This window comes from Protomyctophum parallelum, assembly GCF_964188405.1.
Source record: "Protomyctophum parallelum genome assembly, chromosome: 8".
In the NCBI taxonomy this organism is placed as follows: Eukaryota; Metazoa; Chordata; class Actinopteri; order Myctophiformes; family Myctophidae; genus Protomyctophum; species Protomyctophum parallelum.
Window position 1 is genome coordinate 28,492,457 of NC_139703.1, and position 14,815 is coordinate 28,507,271.

Sequence of the window (14,815 nt, forward strand, 5' to 3'; positions counted from 1 at the left end):
GAGGGAACCCTATCATGAACAAGACACCAACAGATAATGTGAACGCTCACCACACATGCAGCCAGCAGGATAATTACAGTATAGCTAACTAAAACGAATGACTAAAACTGTAATTGGGGGAAAAAGTTAATAAAAACCTAAATAAAAATAAAAATGAGTCTTTATATTACAAAACAATCTATAACTATTGTAATTTGTGTGTTTACAAAACTATAACTAAAACAAACAAAGAATAATAGAGAAAATGGCAATGGTTTTAGTCTTTGTCAGTAGGCCTATCCGATATTCTTCTTAGTAAATAGGGAAAATAGACAATATAAAAGTTTACAACAAAATACAAAAGTTCAAATTTCAATGTGTTGTGAGCTTGTAGATCGCCTATCTTCACTATTCTTCTGAGCTTTTTGAATCTCGCCCCATGGCCCTGACTGCTGCATATTTCAATAAACTAACACTAACTAACTAACACTAAAACTAATAAAAACTAAACCAAAACTAAAATCTTAAAAAAAAAAGAAAAAAAAAAAGGCAAACCCACTTCACTTTCAAAAAGTGAAATTGAAACCGAAATGGGAAACTAAAAAGTTTAAACAAAATACAAATACAATCAAATTAATAAATAAATGCAAAACGAATTTATAATAACCTTGGCAGCCAGTTCCAGAACAATCATCCACTCTCCACCCTGCAGTCGGCTCCCAGCACCCAGGAAGTGGACAATCCCAGTGTGATTCAGCAGTGGCAGTTCATAAACCAGCTTCTCCGAGGTGAACTCGCGTTTTCTAGCTGCAGGGAACACCTTCACTGCCACCAAAGCTCCCTGATACTTCCCCTGCCATACTGTTGCAAAACAGCCACGACCCACAATCTAAAAAAGGATATGAATAGAACCGAACAGGTTTATAGATAACACATGAAATACCCGATACTTCAGAGCAAAAGTTCAACCTAAGCACTGTCTTACTGTAAAATATGGAATCATCAAAATCCTGCTATAACATTATACTTGAAGACTATTGAACGTGGAATTCAAATCAGCCTTTTTCCTACCTGTTGCAGCTCTATGTCGACGCAGTCAATCTTTGACGATTCCAGTGATATAATAGGATCATGTTGAAGATCTGAGATCATAAAAGTGATTGTGAGCAAATTAATTGCTAGAGAAAATATAATATTTTAAGCAAATCCTGGTTGGAAACTAGAAAGGTGCTGGAGTAGTCCGGCAGCCGAGGTGGATGCTTTTAAAAGTTTGACATTTTTGACAATTTTGCCTGCCATAGGATGTTAATGGTAGGGTCACAAGAAACCACTATAAAAATTGCTCAATACTGACAACCGGTCAGCAAGTGGATTCATGAATGTATAGTATATAGACAATATTTTAGGCCAATAAAAAAGACTATATACCAATTTCCCATTTTAAACAAAAGAAGCCTGCCGGACTAGAGTGATACTTCAAAGTAACAAATAAGTGGATATAAAGGGAGTATTGTGTACCAAGGTCAGCTCACAGGAGAAACGAGTGAAGATGTGCCAAGGTTAAAGATGGGGGGAAAATAATATGTCTTAAAGGTGTTTGAGCAAACATCCCCCCTTTCCTCACTAATTCATTTTATACAGCCCTTCTGATAAGAACGTATGTCCAAGTCATTCTGCGTTGAGATAGTCATTCGGTACGTTAATTGCTTTGTCTGTAGCAGTGGTGGAAAATATTTTGTACTTAAGTAAAAGTCTACAATGTAACTAAAGTTTTCATAAAGTACAATATTTGCCTCTGAGATGTAGTGGAGTAAAGTAAAAGTACTGGAAATTGGAAATACTCACTTAAAGTAAAAGAAAATACCTCAAAAGTGTACTTAAGTACAACACTTGAGAAAATGTACTTAGTTGCTTTACACCACTGATCTGTAGAAGATGATTGAGAAAAGAATGGGAGTGACAGTATAGTGGGTTGCTATCAAAATCTGAAGAATCAAGACAACAGACTCTTCTGTGTGTAAGTCCATCCCACACTTGTAATCATCAGCTGCAATCTCACACTGGTAGCCTTGGACACTGGTTCTCTACATGTGGTCCAGGGACCCCCAGGAGTCCTTTAGGAGTGCCAGGAAGTCTCCAGCTAAAGGACTGACCAAATGGACACTTATGGGTCTACAGCTCAGTGTACAAATGGAACCTCATTTGGACCGCAATGGAAACAAGCTAAGCTTTTTTTCTTTATCCTTTTGAATATGGTGGGTCAGATGTATATTACATCATGTCACATCATTTGACATGTTTTATTTCATGATCATTAAAGATATCAACCAATCAATTGTACGCATTTCTTTTGGTTAAAATACGTTTCTATATTCTCATAGTACTGCTAGTATTGCTAAAATAGTGTAAATAGTGTAACAGGGCTCACCAATGTCTCTCCAGAACAGTAAAAAGAACAAATCATATGAAATGGTCAAAACAGTTGTGGTCAAAACAGTAGCAATGTTGGTGCTGGGCAGCTTCAAGACACGTACTGTTATTATGAAGGGCATACACAAACATTTACTGCAAAGATAATATACCAGAATGTGTTTAAACCATAAAGGATCCTACCGTTACCCTTAAAACTACAATGATGTCTCCACTTGACAGCCACCATGCACAGGACCAGAAAGGTTCCAACAGGAATAACAATGAAAGCAACTGTCAAAGAAAAAGAGAGGAGGAAAAAAAAGACAGACAACACTAAATAAACAAATAAAGCCTGATCACACTGAGCTTGCAGATCTTCTATTTTCAGTGTTGAACACATGCTATGACGAAGTATAAATCTTAATGGGAACAGAGTCAACGGACTGCTGTTCCAAGAGTGTGTAGGTACCTACACGACATAGGTACTGCCATTTTAGTTTGATAAATCTAATAAGGCAGGACATACGCTTATCTGAATGGCTAGAGACACATTGAATGTCTCATATGGAGGAGACATAAATAAATCAGCATACAAAAATATCAAAGAACAACAAAAAAACAATATATGTGGCTCACATTCTTAATAGGCCAAAATAAAACATTTGACAGAATGATAATACACAATTACAATGATCTATCTATGTGTTACGTCTATTTAAAAATGAAAAACTGGAACGAGCAATTGGATACATTAATAATACCTTTAGAATATGAATCAAGCTGTTTGTCAGGCTCTTCGTCATCTCGGCTCCATGTCAGCTGTGCATTACAGAGGTCTGAGTTGCACTCACACGCAACCATACCACGGCGAATGGAGCCCTGGCAGGTTGCAGTTGGACAAGACTTCTGAACCATAGAACAAGCTGTAACAGACAAAGGAAAGCTACTCATTAAGCCCCATATAATCAGTGGTGGACAAAGTAATCAAATGTTTTACTTAGTAAAAGTATCTATCAATATAGAACTACTTTGTTACAAGTAAAAGTTCATAATTCAAAATTTACAATAAAGTATTGGTATCAAAATATACTTAAAGTACAAAAAGTAGAACGTACTCACTATATGCACGCAGAAGGTCTCATTTCAAGTTTTCAAATGTATCAAAATCTTTTGAAAATAGCAGATCTGCGACGCATTGTGAGCTTGTAGATTGACTATTTTCAAATGGCCAAAATGTGTATTCGGCTGAAGTTGTTAATGTGTGTTTTGTAATAATCAAAATCTACAAGGTAAGTTTTCAAATAATTGTAGTGGAGTAAAAGTACAAATTTTGGACCTGAAATGTAGTGCCTGATGAAGGTCTGACGACCGAAACGTTGCTCAATAAAATCTAAACTCAAGTGAAGACAGTGTGCGGGATTCTTTTTCTCTACTTATCAGCTCCAGTTATCCGACGCACCTGTCTATTGTAGGTGTGCAGAAGGACTTTTCCATATAATTTGAGAGTGCAAAAATGCTCCAGTAACGTCCATTTTTATATTTGGTTGCACTCGGTTGTTGCGCTCTAAAAAATAGCAGATCTACTAGCTCACAACGCATCTGTAGATCTGGTAATTTCAACATGCATATATATATATATATATATATATATTATTTTTTTACTAACATAATAAAATGACTAAAACTAAATTAAATTGTATTCAAACGACTATGGCTAAACTTTAAACTTAAATCAAATATTGCTGTAAAAATCAACACTGGTGCCAGGGTTGAGTATACTTTGTCCACCACAGCTTACCCATCAGGTCGAGTACAGGCTGGTCATCAACCAGAATGTAGTAGGCCGCACAGCAGTCTGTGTGTGTGCAGGTCTGCTCTGCGCCGCTCACATTGCCAGCCTGGATGGATGCCATGTGCGGCTTCGTCCTGTTCATCTTAAATGCACAGCGTCTCCCCTGAGCACGCTCTACCATACACCAAAAGATGCAGCCTGCACAATCAAATTACTCAGTGTTAACTTAACTCTGAGAGAGATTAACTAACTCTGAGATTTGATCCATCATAAGACTATATTATATGATGATATTTAACTATGAGAGTCGGGTCAACCGGGTCAACCATAAGACAACCATACAACAACAAAAATGCATCCTGCACAGTCAAATTCTCAGAGTTCATTTAATTTAACTCTGTAGCCAAACATAACCAGACAAAACTGCCAGAGCTAAAACATATTTAGTCTGGCCATGCCAGCTATGTGGGCACCTCAATGTTAAATTGGCAATTTTCCCCCCAAAAAGTAAAAAATAAACATATACATATATATATATATATATATATATATATATATATATATATATATATATACACACACACACACACACACACACACACACACACACATTTAACATCTTTATTTGTATTCACATTTTACAAGAAATGTCTTGAACACAAACAATAGTGGATGCGAAAACTTGAGAAAACTCTACAACAAGTGCTTCAGATACAGATCACGGGTACAGAAAGCACACACACACACACACACACACACACACACACACACACACACACACACACACACACACACACACACACACACACACACACACACACACACACACACACACACACACACACACACACACACACACACACACACACAATTATATATTTATTTATTTATTTATTTTCCAAAAAGAGAAGTAAACCTTCCAAAGGACTGCACACTACAGGGAATAGAGACCAACTTACTGCATTATCAACTTATTTATTAGCATGACGCGTGCTAATAAATATATATATATAAAGAATTTGGAAAATGGTCTGACCGTTTGAAATTCAAGGCCAAATATCTTCTAAAATAGTTACAAATTGCTACAAAGCCTGTGGCTACTGGCTAGCCAGCCTGATAATGATGTAGCCTACCATGCATCTACAAAAATCTTCACATTACTTCAGACCAAAACTAATTATTTTACGGAAACAATAGCCAATTTAACACTGAGGTGCCCATAGTGTAGGCTACTTTTCCTGTATACTGTAACTCTGAGAGTTAAATGGATGGAAATTTCCATCCAGAGAAGAAGAGTTTAAATAGCGAAAATAGCGAAAATAGCCGACATTGAAAATATCGGCTATTTTAGCTATTTAAAAGTGTTAAGCATGTGTGTGTGTGTGTGTGTGTGTGTGTGTTTAGAATTATTGAACCAAGAAAAAGTATCAAGAACATAATAGTAATAAGATCTTGTGACCAAATCATAACTACATTGGATCCATTGAAACACAGTTCTAAAAGTGGGGTCCGGGGGCACCCAAGCGTCCTTGAGGGGTTTCCAGGGGAGTCAAAATGATTGATAATTTCACTACTAAATTATAATCAACTCTCTCCATTGTTATCTATCCATCTACAGTACAGACAGTTGTATAAGTCTGTACTAAATAATTTTCTCTCGTGGGAGAACATATTGTCAAACACGGCCAAAAACACATAATTTTGGGAGACTACTGTAAGAAAACACACAAATCCAAACGCCAAGTATTCACTCTAACCCAGCTTCCATTTAAATAGCATGTGTTTTCCAGTCATAATATAGGCCTACAGTATTCAATGTGAACCCGACAATGCATTGATACACTTTTGCACCTTATGTCTAACCTCATTTAAATAGCTGTACCTGCTGGTGTTTGCTATGTGTATAGATGTAGATATTAGACTGTTTCCGCTCCTTGACATGTTTTTCTTTAAAGTTAGATTGTTCTTCCTTTCATTTCTCTTTCTGAAAACCACAAAGATGATAGAGCTTGCACAAAAAAACTATTTCACCCACTTCTTTACACCAGTAAACCTGTGATGGGACAATAAAGTTGATCCTGATTACAAAACTAACAATAAGACCACACAGCATGTGCAATTTGAAACTATGGTCATGTCTAACGGCACAGAGAAATACATAGTCTACTGTACTTACCGACGGCTGCGAACAGCGTCCATCGATGCAGGTTCATGGTCAATCTGAACGCACACTGGCCAGGGAGTGTCCATATCAGCCATGGGAAAGAGGGGAGTCAAACTTTTCTCACGTCACTCCCACTATGACACACACGCGCACACACACACACACACACACACACACACACACACACACACACACACACACACACACACACACACACACACACACACACACACACACACACACACACACACACACACACATTTTAACCATTTATGTATGACACAAAGGATATGCATACAAGAACAAAAATATTATAGGTGCATTAGAGTTACACATGCAAAATCATGGCATGTGTTTTCATGATACACAAACACATTACAGAACAAATGGAACAGTTATGGGGGTCTGTGGCCTAATGTATACCAAACTTGGGGTACTTGAAATAAAACATGTTTTAATTAGAACCACTGCTCAAGACCACATTTTGAGTAGTCAAGTGTGGGTCTCACTCTCACCTCCTGACCGGACTGCATGAGGCCGGGCTCAATGTTAGCCTTATTGACCAGCACACACAGTCAATGTGTGTATGTTTAAGAAAATGGAAATGTACTTTCAAATGGCGTGAAAAGATTCTTCTGTGCAGTCAATTCCTATAATTTATTTCAACCAGTTATTTCTATCCTCCTTTTTATCCCCCTATTAAAGCCTGTCACTCTCACCCCACATATATAATGTTATTCACTTTTTTCTTTTGGGCTCTATTGTTATCAGTATGTGAATAGAGGGTATGCACGTGACATCATCGTACCTGGAAGTTATGTGGGAACGCCCACAGAGTGGCAAAAAACTACTTTCTGGCCTTGACAGCCCATTCATTCAAACAGAAAAGTCCTGTCTGATTGCATTAAACAATGTTAAACTCACCAACATTGCAGCTCTACAAAAAGCTTGAATTATCCTCTTTCTATCTGCAAAGTTTTTGTTTCATAAAAATCCACCATAGAAACGTTATGAGCTACTTTCTGAAGTGTCAGAGTTTGGAAGTGCTTGTTTTCAATAACACAATATATTGCTGCCTCCTGCATTATGTGACATATGTTTAATCTGGTGGTACGCTGGACGGTTGAGTAATTATTTCCAACGAGCGCTTCCAAACTCCAACACTCCATGCTGCTCAATGTTTTGCCACTCAGTCTAGATGAGGGGGGGCGTGTCCTGATGGGAAAATCATGCATGTGCATACTCTCTATTCCACAATAAACACAGTAACCGGAAATCACCCCAAAACACTTGCCCCCATTTTTTCCGCCCACTGCATGTTTTACTGAGGATAAGATTAGGAATACGTTTACTGAGGTTATTGTGACAGATTACTATGAAAACCTGAAAGACCTGTCAGTGACTCTATCACGCCACCATGGCCATCAGTCCGTCACGCCTCTTGAGTCGTGACACGTCAAGCCATATGATCGTCTGTCCGCCTCTCCACTCTCTGACCATCTCCATATATGAAGATCACAACACTGACCTGATCAAACCTTAACCATACATGGAGAAGACTGGATCATCACCTAGAACTGCATATATAGAGACTATTCTGACATTCCATATGTTGAGCCTACCCCACCCGTCCTTCCTCTTCGATGTCTCCCTTTTGACTGATACCTGTCCATTCAAACTCTAGACGGGCCCGCCCTAAAGTTATTAGTCAAGCCGCGTGAAAATCATAGTTCTCAACAGGCCCGAAAATTTGCTAGGCCCTCATCAAACCCTGTATACTCAAGACACTGCCCCCGCCACCACCCTTAGATCTCCATATATGGAGCTGACATGTTCTGATTATGTTGATCTGACCTCATCAAACCCTGTACACTCAAGACACACTCCATATTATGGCCAGTACATAATTCATTGTCTCCACCAGGCCGAAGGCATGGGGGGAGAGTATGTTTTGCACTCCGTCCGTCCGTGTGTCCGTCCGTCCGTCCGTGTGTGTGTCCGTCCGTCCGTCCGTGAGCAGCTAATCTCGGCCACCGTTAACCCGGTCAATGCCAACTTTTGCACACACACTCCCTGGATGCCAACGATGAACCTCTGCCCCAAACTTTCCAGAACGGCCTGTTATAGCGCCACCAGGAGGCCACTTTGTGCAAAACAAGTTTTTGCACAGTACACCTACAGATTTTGTCCAAACATCACGCAAATTGGTACACAGTCTCTCTAGAGCCATTCAACGAAACCGGTCTTTCACATTTCTCAGACTCCATCCTGATTGGTTAAGATTGGCTTCCAAAGTTCACAGGAGTGCTCAGTTTCAAACAAAATGCTGCAAATCATGAACACATCGCGTGATTTCCGTGAAATTGTGCACCCACATTCCCACTAGGCCGAGGACGAAATGCCACATGAACAATTTCAACTCAGCCTCAAGGTGGCGCTATAACTGGCCGAAAAGTGTTTTTACCTCTAACTGCACGGATCAAACTTTGTATGCCAACTCCCTAGAGGCCAAGGAAAAACCTTTGCCTGGAATGTTTCACATCTGCTCATCCTGGTGGAGACCTGTGCCCAGAAGGGCACTTTTTCTAGTTGCATATGATCTGACCCCCCATGTCAAAGCGCCAGCGCTCTCCCAGCAGTCTGTCGTATAGGGCAAGGTCGCTTCTCGCCCTCAGGGCATCTTACTGGTGTTTAGGAATACCAGATAAAGATCCTAAACACCAGTAAGACGCCCTGAGGGCGAGAAGCGACCTTGCCCTATACAACACCCATTGTAGAGCTAGGCCTACCCTATTTCGTCATACTTTCAAAGCAAATATAAAGTTGGCATTACAATTTTAAGATTAGAAGATCTTAGAACCAATTGGTTCTAAAACATTTTCATGTCAAACTGATTTGTCTGTGGACCCCCATCTGAAAAGGTTTTGTGCCATGGGACAACCCCATAAGATATTAGGCCTATTTACACATTTTTGTATTGCTCTTTTCAAACGTTTTCAAAATCTTGGTAACTTGTGAACTTATTAAATTGTTTACTTACTAGACATAGCTTTGTGGGCACTGGCAGTTAGGACATTCTAACCAGAAATACCTACCTACACACGTTTGTTTACAAACGTTCTGGTAATGGCAACAGTTCCGTATGACTCCAATATGGGTGCAGTTTAGTTCAGTGGTGCATTAGTTTTCAAATTAGATAATTATACCTATCCAATAATGATCTAGGTAGAAGGCGGGTCTAGGTCTAAATACATCACGTGACATCAGCTCAACTTGCTGCAGTTTGGGCAAGAGCTCGTGAAGCTACCAACATCAATTATGGTAATCTAACTTGTCCTACTTCTTTTTGAATGAATTCAAATTTATGTTGTATTTTTTTGTAGACGTTTGAGTGAAATATCTTTGATTGATTCAAATGATGTCCCTTCAGGAGAGTGTTTTAGGAATGCACCTCACCAAAGAGCTGGCTGATGTCTTTGCAGAGGAGTCTGAAACCGATGGAGCATTTTACGGGTTTTCTGACCATGAAAAGGTCGACTTGAACGTGCGTATGCTGTTTGTGTAGAAATGTGTCTTTGACTCAAGTTCGACTGAAATTATAGCTGTTTTTGCTCCATTTTGAGTGCTTGAGTGCTTGAATTCTATTTCTAACAGTAGGCTGCCGCTGTTCGCCCCGAAGCCATTGTGTGAAACTTGGCTGTCATTCACTCACTCACTCTCTCAACTAGTGTGTGACAAAATCAAATCACCGGGAAAAAAATCATTTTCGATCTCTTATATCGGGACATAGAGACATAGGCTAACTGTAAATTGAGGATCCTGAGGTGATGACTGATGAGCCATATGATAGGCCTATGACTCATCATCAAGTTGTAGTTTATTTGTAAAATTATTCGTATTAAGTTCAAACGTTTTCATTTCTATCTACTTGGCCTGCTCTAGCCATGGTTCACAATTCACATGATTCAGTGTTAGGTCCTTTATTCCCTGTACACCAACCATTGTTTCCCAAAATAGCCAATCTACAAGCTCTCTTGTTGTTGAGCATTTTGTTCGCTATTTTTGCAAAATGTTCGCGTATGTTTGCTGTGTTTGTCTTTCAGAATACAGATTCTGAAAATGGATTTGAAACCAAGTCAGAGCCCAAACTTCAAAAGAAAAGGCCTTCATCTAAACGACAAGATACTCAAACGTTCAAGCTGAGGATCGTACTTCGTTCACAAACTTCTACTGAAGAGTATATGCCTGTCACAAACATTACATATTTATCAAAATAGTAGGCCTACTATACTTAAATACTATATACAATATTCAATACATTAATTAAATAATTAATCACAATTATTTGTATGACAATGTATAAAAAATGTAAATGTTAATTTTTGTATGTCAACAAAAATGTCATGATCATGACAGCCTCAGCCCTACTGAAGAGGACAGTGGTGACGAGAGGGAAGTGGAGGATGAGAGAAAGTCAAAGAAGAGGAAGCATGTCCAATTTGAGGAGGAGACGGCAGTGGCCCAGCCATCTCCATTCAAAGACTCTGGATCTAATCTACATGATGAATCAAGAAAGTCAAAGAAGGCAAAAAGGGGAAAACCTGTTAAATTTGAAGAGGAGGAGACTGCAGTGGCCCAACCATCTCCATCCAAAGACTCCAAATCTAATCTACAAGCTGAATTAAGAAAGTCAAAAAGGGGAAAACCTGTTAAATTTGAAGAGGAGGAGACTGCAGTGGCCCAACCATCTCCATTCAAAGACTCCAAATCTAATCTACAAGATGAATTAAGAAAGTCAAAGAAGGCTAAAAGGGGAAAGCATGTTAAATTTGAAGAGGAGAGAGCAGCTGCCCGTCCATCTCCATCCAAAGACTCAGACTCTAACCCAGAAGATGAATCTTTTCTTGCCAAGAGGGCTCAGAACATCAAGGCAAATAAAGCAATGGTAAGCCTGGCCAGGAGCTTTTTGTGAAAGCATCATTCATTCTGTTTTCGGTACATTTTGTAATATTGCCTTCAGCAAGGATGGAGTTAGGAAAATGTGGTATGAGAACTTGCAATGCAGAAATACTGTACTGTTGTTGCCCATCTACACCGCCTCCAACATACAGTATTGTCATGGCACCGAGTACAAATCAAGCCTGAGATTCTTTAACAATTTTGAATCATCTGCAACAGTTGGCTCAGCTGATGGCAGACCTGCAGAAGATGCCAGGGGGTGCAGGGTTACTGAAGAAACGGGCAGCCAAACAGCCAAAACAGAAAAGCGTGGTGAGTGTTTTGTGCACCGCAACAAACACACACTACTTGGTTCAGTTGGTTGAAAATAGAGCCCAAATCTCTTGGGCAAAAAAGCCAATGCACACACTTCTTTTTTTTAGGGCGTTTCTGCCATTATTTGATAGTACAGCATAGGAAACTGGTGGAGAGTCTGGGAGTGACATGCATAACATCTGCCGCTGGGCTCGGGAATCAAACCTGGGACTCTGTGTGAAGCATCAGAGCCGATGCTATGTGGTACTACGCACCATAATCGTCTACCGCGCCGGTACCCCCAGATCTACGAGCTTGTAGATCAGCCATTTTTGCAGAATATAGGGAAGCTAGGGTTCAATAATGTATAGTGTATATACGGTCAAATCACCCACAGTGTCTTGAATAAATGACAGAAAAGAAAACATGACTTTTGTTGTAAAGCTGATGAAGCCAGTCAGATGGAGGTTTCTCTTGTTTGCAGTGTCCCCCGCGCGGTGCAGGAGAGTCCAGGAAGAACCCAGAGCGTGTGGCTCGGCGTCAGACGCGCTCCATGGGGTCGTGTGACTCCGACGCTCCCCAGGAGACAGAGCTGGAGCTCAGCTTGGAGGAGGAGCTCTGTGAGGTTAGCCGTTTTTCTATTGATTTCTCATAAGCTGCTTGGCCACAGCTGGCCGATGGCTAGCCCATGTGGGAGCATTTCCAGGAAAAGGGAAAACTCAAACTGATTATTCTATCAGTTACTACTCTTATCAATTGAAGAGAGTTATAAACAACTAAATCTGATTAACCACCCTTTTTTATACTTCACCATACATACAACGTTGTTGTGCACAAATAAGAGATCTACAAGCTGAGCTTATAGCTCTCTGCTGGTAGAGCCTAGAGGTGCTATTTCCACTATTTTTGAAAATATTATCCAAGTCTTTTTTTTTTTTAATAACTGATTTTAAACAATAATTCTTTAAACAGAACTGTTGCATCCTTGTGAATCGATTAAATATTACATGGAATGTTCACAGTCTAGAGTTGTGTTCCAGGTACGCCGCGCCCCACGGAGTCGTGGCGCTCCGCGGCCCAATCAGGGCAAACCTCACGTCATCCGTCCAGTGAGCGATATAACGGAGCATGAGCTGCAGCAGGTGGCAGACGTGACCACTGTGAAGGTCTACAGCAGTGCCACGGTTCGTTCCTAACTCCAGTTTGGTTCACAGAACAGTTCATTGGACCAGTAGTTCTCAAAAGTGGGGCATTTGAGGGGGTCTTACTTAACCCATTCTGACCTGAGATCAGAATAGGGGGTTTGTAGGGTAGCTATTGGGGGGGGGGGGGAAGAAATATTGAAAACATGTGGAAATAAATATCTTGTAACATAAGATAAAGCCATTATCACTAGCCAGCAATTTTAGGAATATACCGTACAGTATGTGTAGGACGGAACACCCTATGGACAACAAATCATTTCATGAAATGCATCTGTTTATTTCAGACTAAAGGTTGGAGAAAAACTTGCCTAATTAGAATGAAACGAGTCAACCCCACACTTGGGCTCGGCACTGTCGGCAGTGTATTGATATTATGTGCATATCTTGATATGAAACTAAATATCTGGGATTGTGGATATCATGACATGGCTTTTCCTGATGATGACTTATTTTATACATTTTCCAACAATATATGTTTTCTTCTTCAAAGGGCTCTACTTGCCACCAGTGCAGACAGAAGACCATTGACACAAAGACGTGCTGCCGCAGTGAGGATTGTCGTGGGATTCAAGGCCAGTTCTGTGGACCGTGCCTGAGGAACAGATACGGAGAGGATGTCAAGACCGCACTTCTCGATCCGGTTGGTTAGCTTCTGTGGTGGACCGTAACAAAGTACTCACAGCGACGGGTTGTGAGCTTGTAGATCTAAAACTAAGCCTTACAAAACTAAACCAGCCAGCCCCACATTAAAAACCAATTCAAACAGAAATTGAAAACTTGTTAAAATAAAAACTAATGAAAAACTCTAATCATGTACTGCGTTCATGGTCACTGCAGCTGTGCATTCTCTGTAGAGGATGCCAAGACCGCATTTCTTCTTGATACAGTTGCTTATCTTTGTCTCAACCTCATTCTGCACCATTATAGCCTCGTTATCGGTCTGTATGCCCAGAGGTACGATGTGCACCACTGTTTCCCAAACATTGGGCCAGGACACATTTTTAAGGGTCATGACTCAATCCTTATTTTTGTTTCCTATATATATATTTATTTTTTTAATGTCCCCATTTTCTTTCTAAAATTTAAAATCCAACTTCTTCGGAAATAATTCTTATTGAAGTTTTATATATAAAGAAACCAGTGTTTTCACTGTTAAATTCTTAAGTAAATGTGATTATGTATTTTTGGGGTCTCGAGCTTGGGAAACACTGCTTTAACCCATTGATGCCCGAGGCCGAATCTGGGAACGCCTTCTAGGGCCTGACCTAAGGTTTCTGAAAACCTTCAAATTCTGATGATTTTTTTTTTAAATAGTTATGTTGCTACATGTATAGCAATAGCTGATGAGACACAGAGAGCGTGCCGGCATCAAGGGTAGAACAACGTATACGTTGCACCAGGCGTCAATGGGATAAGACTACATTCTGTGGTAAGAATGAAAGATGTAAATGCTACTCCAGTGTTCTGTTCAGCAGCTGAACCTGGCCTGTCTCAAAATCAATCTGTCAAAAAAACAGGTACCCAAACTTTTCCGTACCAAGCACCCCCAAATAGCCATAGCTACTAGCTGTGATATGAAGTGTAAAAACAAATGTATTGTCTTTGATCATTATTTCTCTTTCAGGAGTGGCAGTGCCCTCCTTGTCGTGGTATTTGCAACTGCAGTTTCTGCCGGGCACGTGAGGGACGCTGTCCTACTGGCATTCTGCTTCCTCTGGCACAGTACCACGGTTTTTCTGATGTCCACTCCTACCTCACCAGGTGAGTTCACACTGACTGGTCCACTGTCATATGTACGTACTGTAACCGAAGTTGTAACCTATAGGTTCTTCTGTTTCTTCCATGAAATCTTTGATCAGTTCACATGCAGGTTGGGTTGGAGTAGATTCAAAATGCACTTAGGGGTTTGTCTTGTTCATTTTACAACTAAACTCATTCGTTTTCTTCCTTGTCTAGCCTCCGCAACAAACTGAATGGAGAGGAAGCTGAGGATTCATGAATGCAAGCCAC

At 40.1% G+C, this 14,815-nt stretch overlaps 1 protein-coding gene across 1 annotated transcript; it reads left to right on the forward strand.

The window, feature by feature from the left end:
* Window positions 1-9,792: 9,792 nt before the first annotated feature.
* Window positions 9,793-14,804, forward strand: LOC310862982 (cell division cycle-associated protein 7-like; the record flags this gene model as incomplete). Its single annotated transcript, XM_083771104.1, has 8 exons — window positions 9,793-9,902; window positions 10,764-11,292; window positions 11,526-11,618; window positions 12,085-12,225; window positions 12,641-12,784; window positions 13,296-13,445; window positions 14,430-14,566; window positions 14,762-14,804. The coding sequence occupies 8 exons, from the start codon at window positions 9,793-9,795 to the stop codon at window positions 14,802-14,804; spliced, it is 1,347 nt and encodes a 448-aa protein (XP_083627230.1).
* Between the last annotated feature and the right edge of the window lie 11 nt (window positions 14,805-14,815).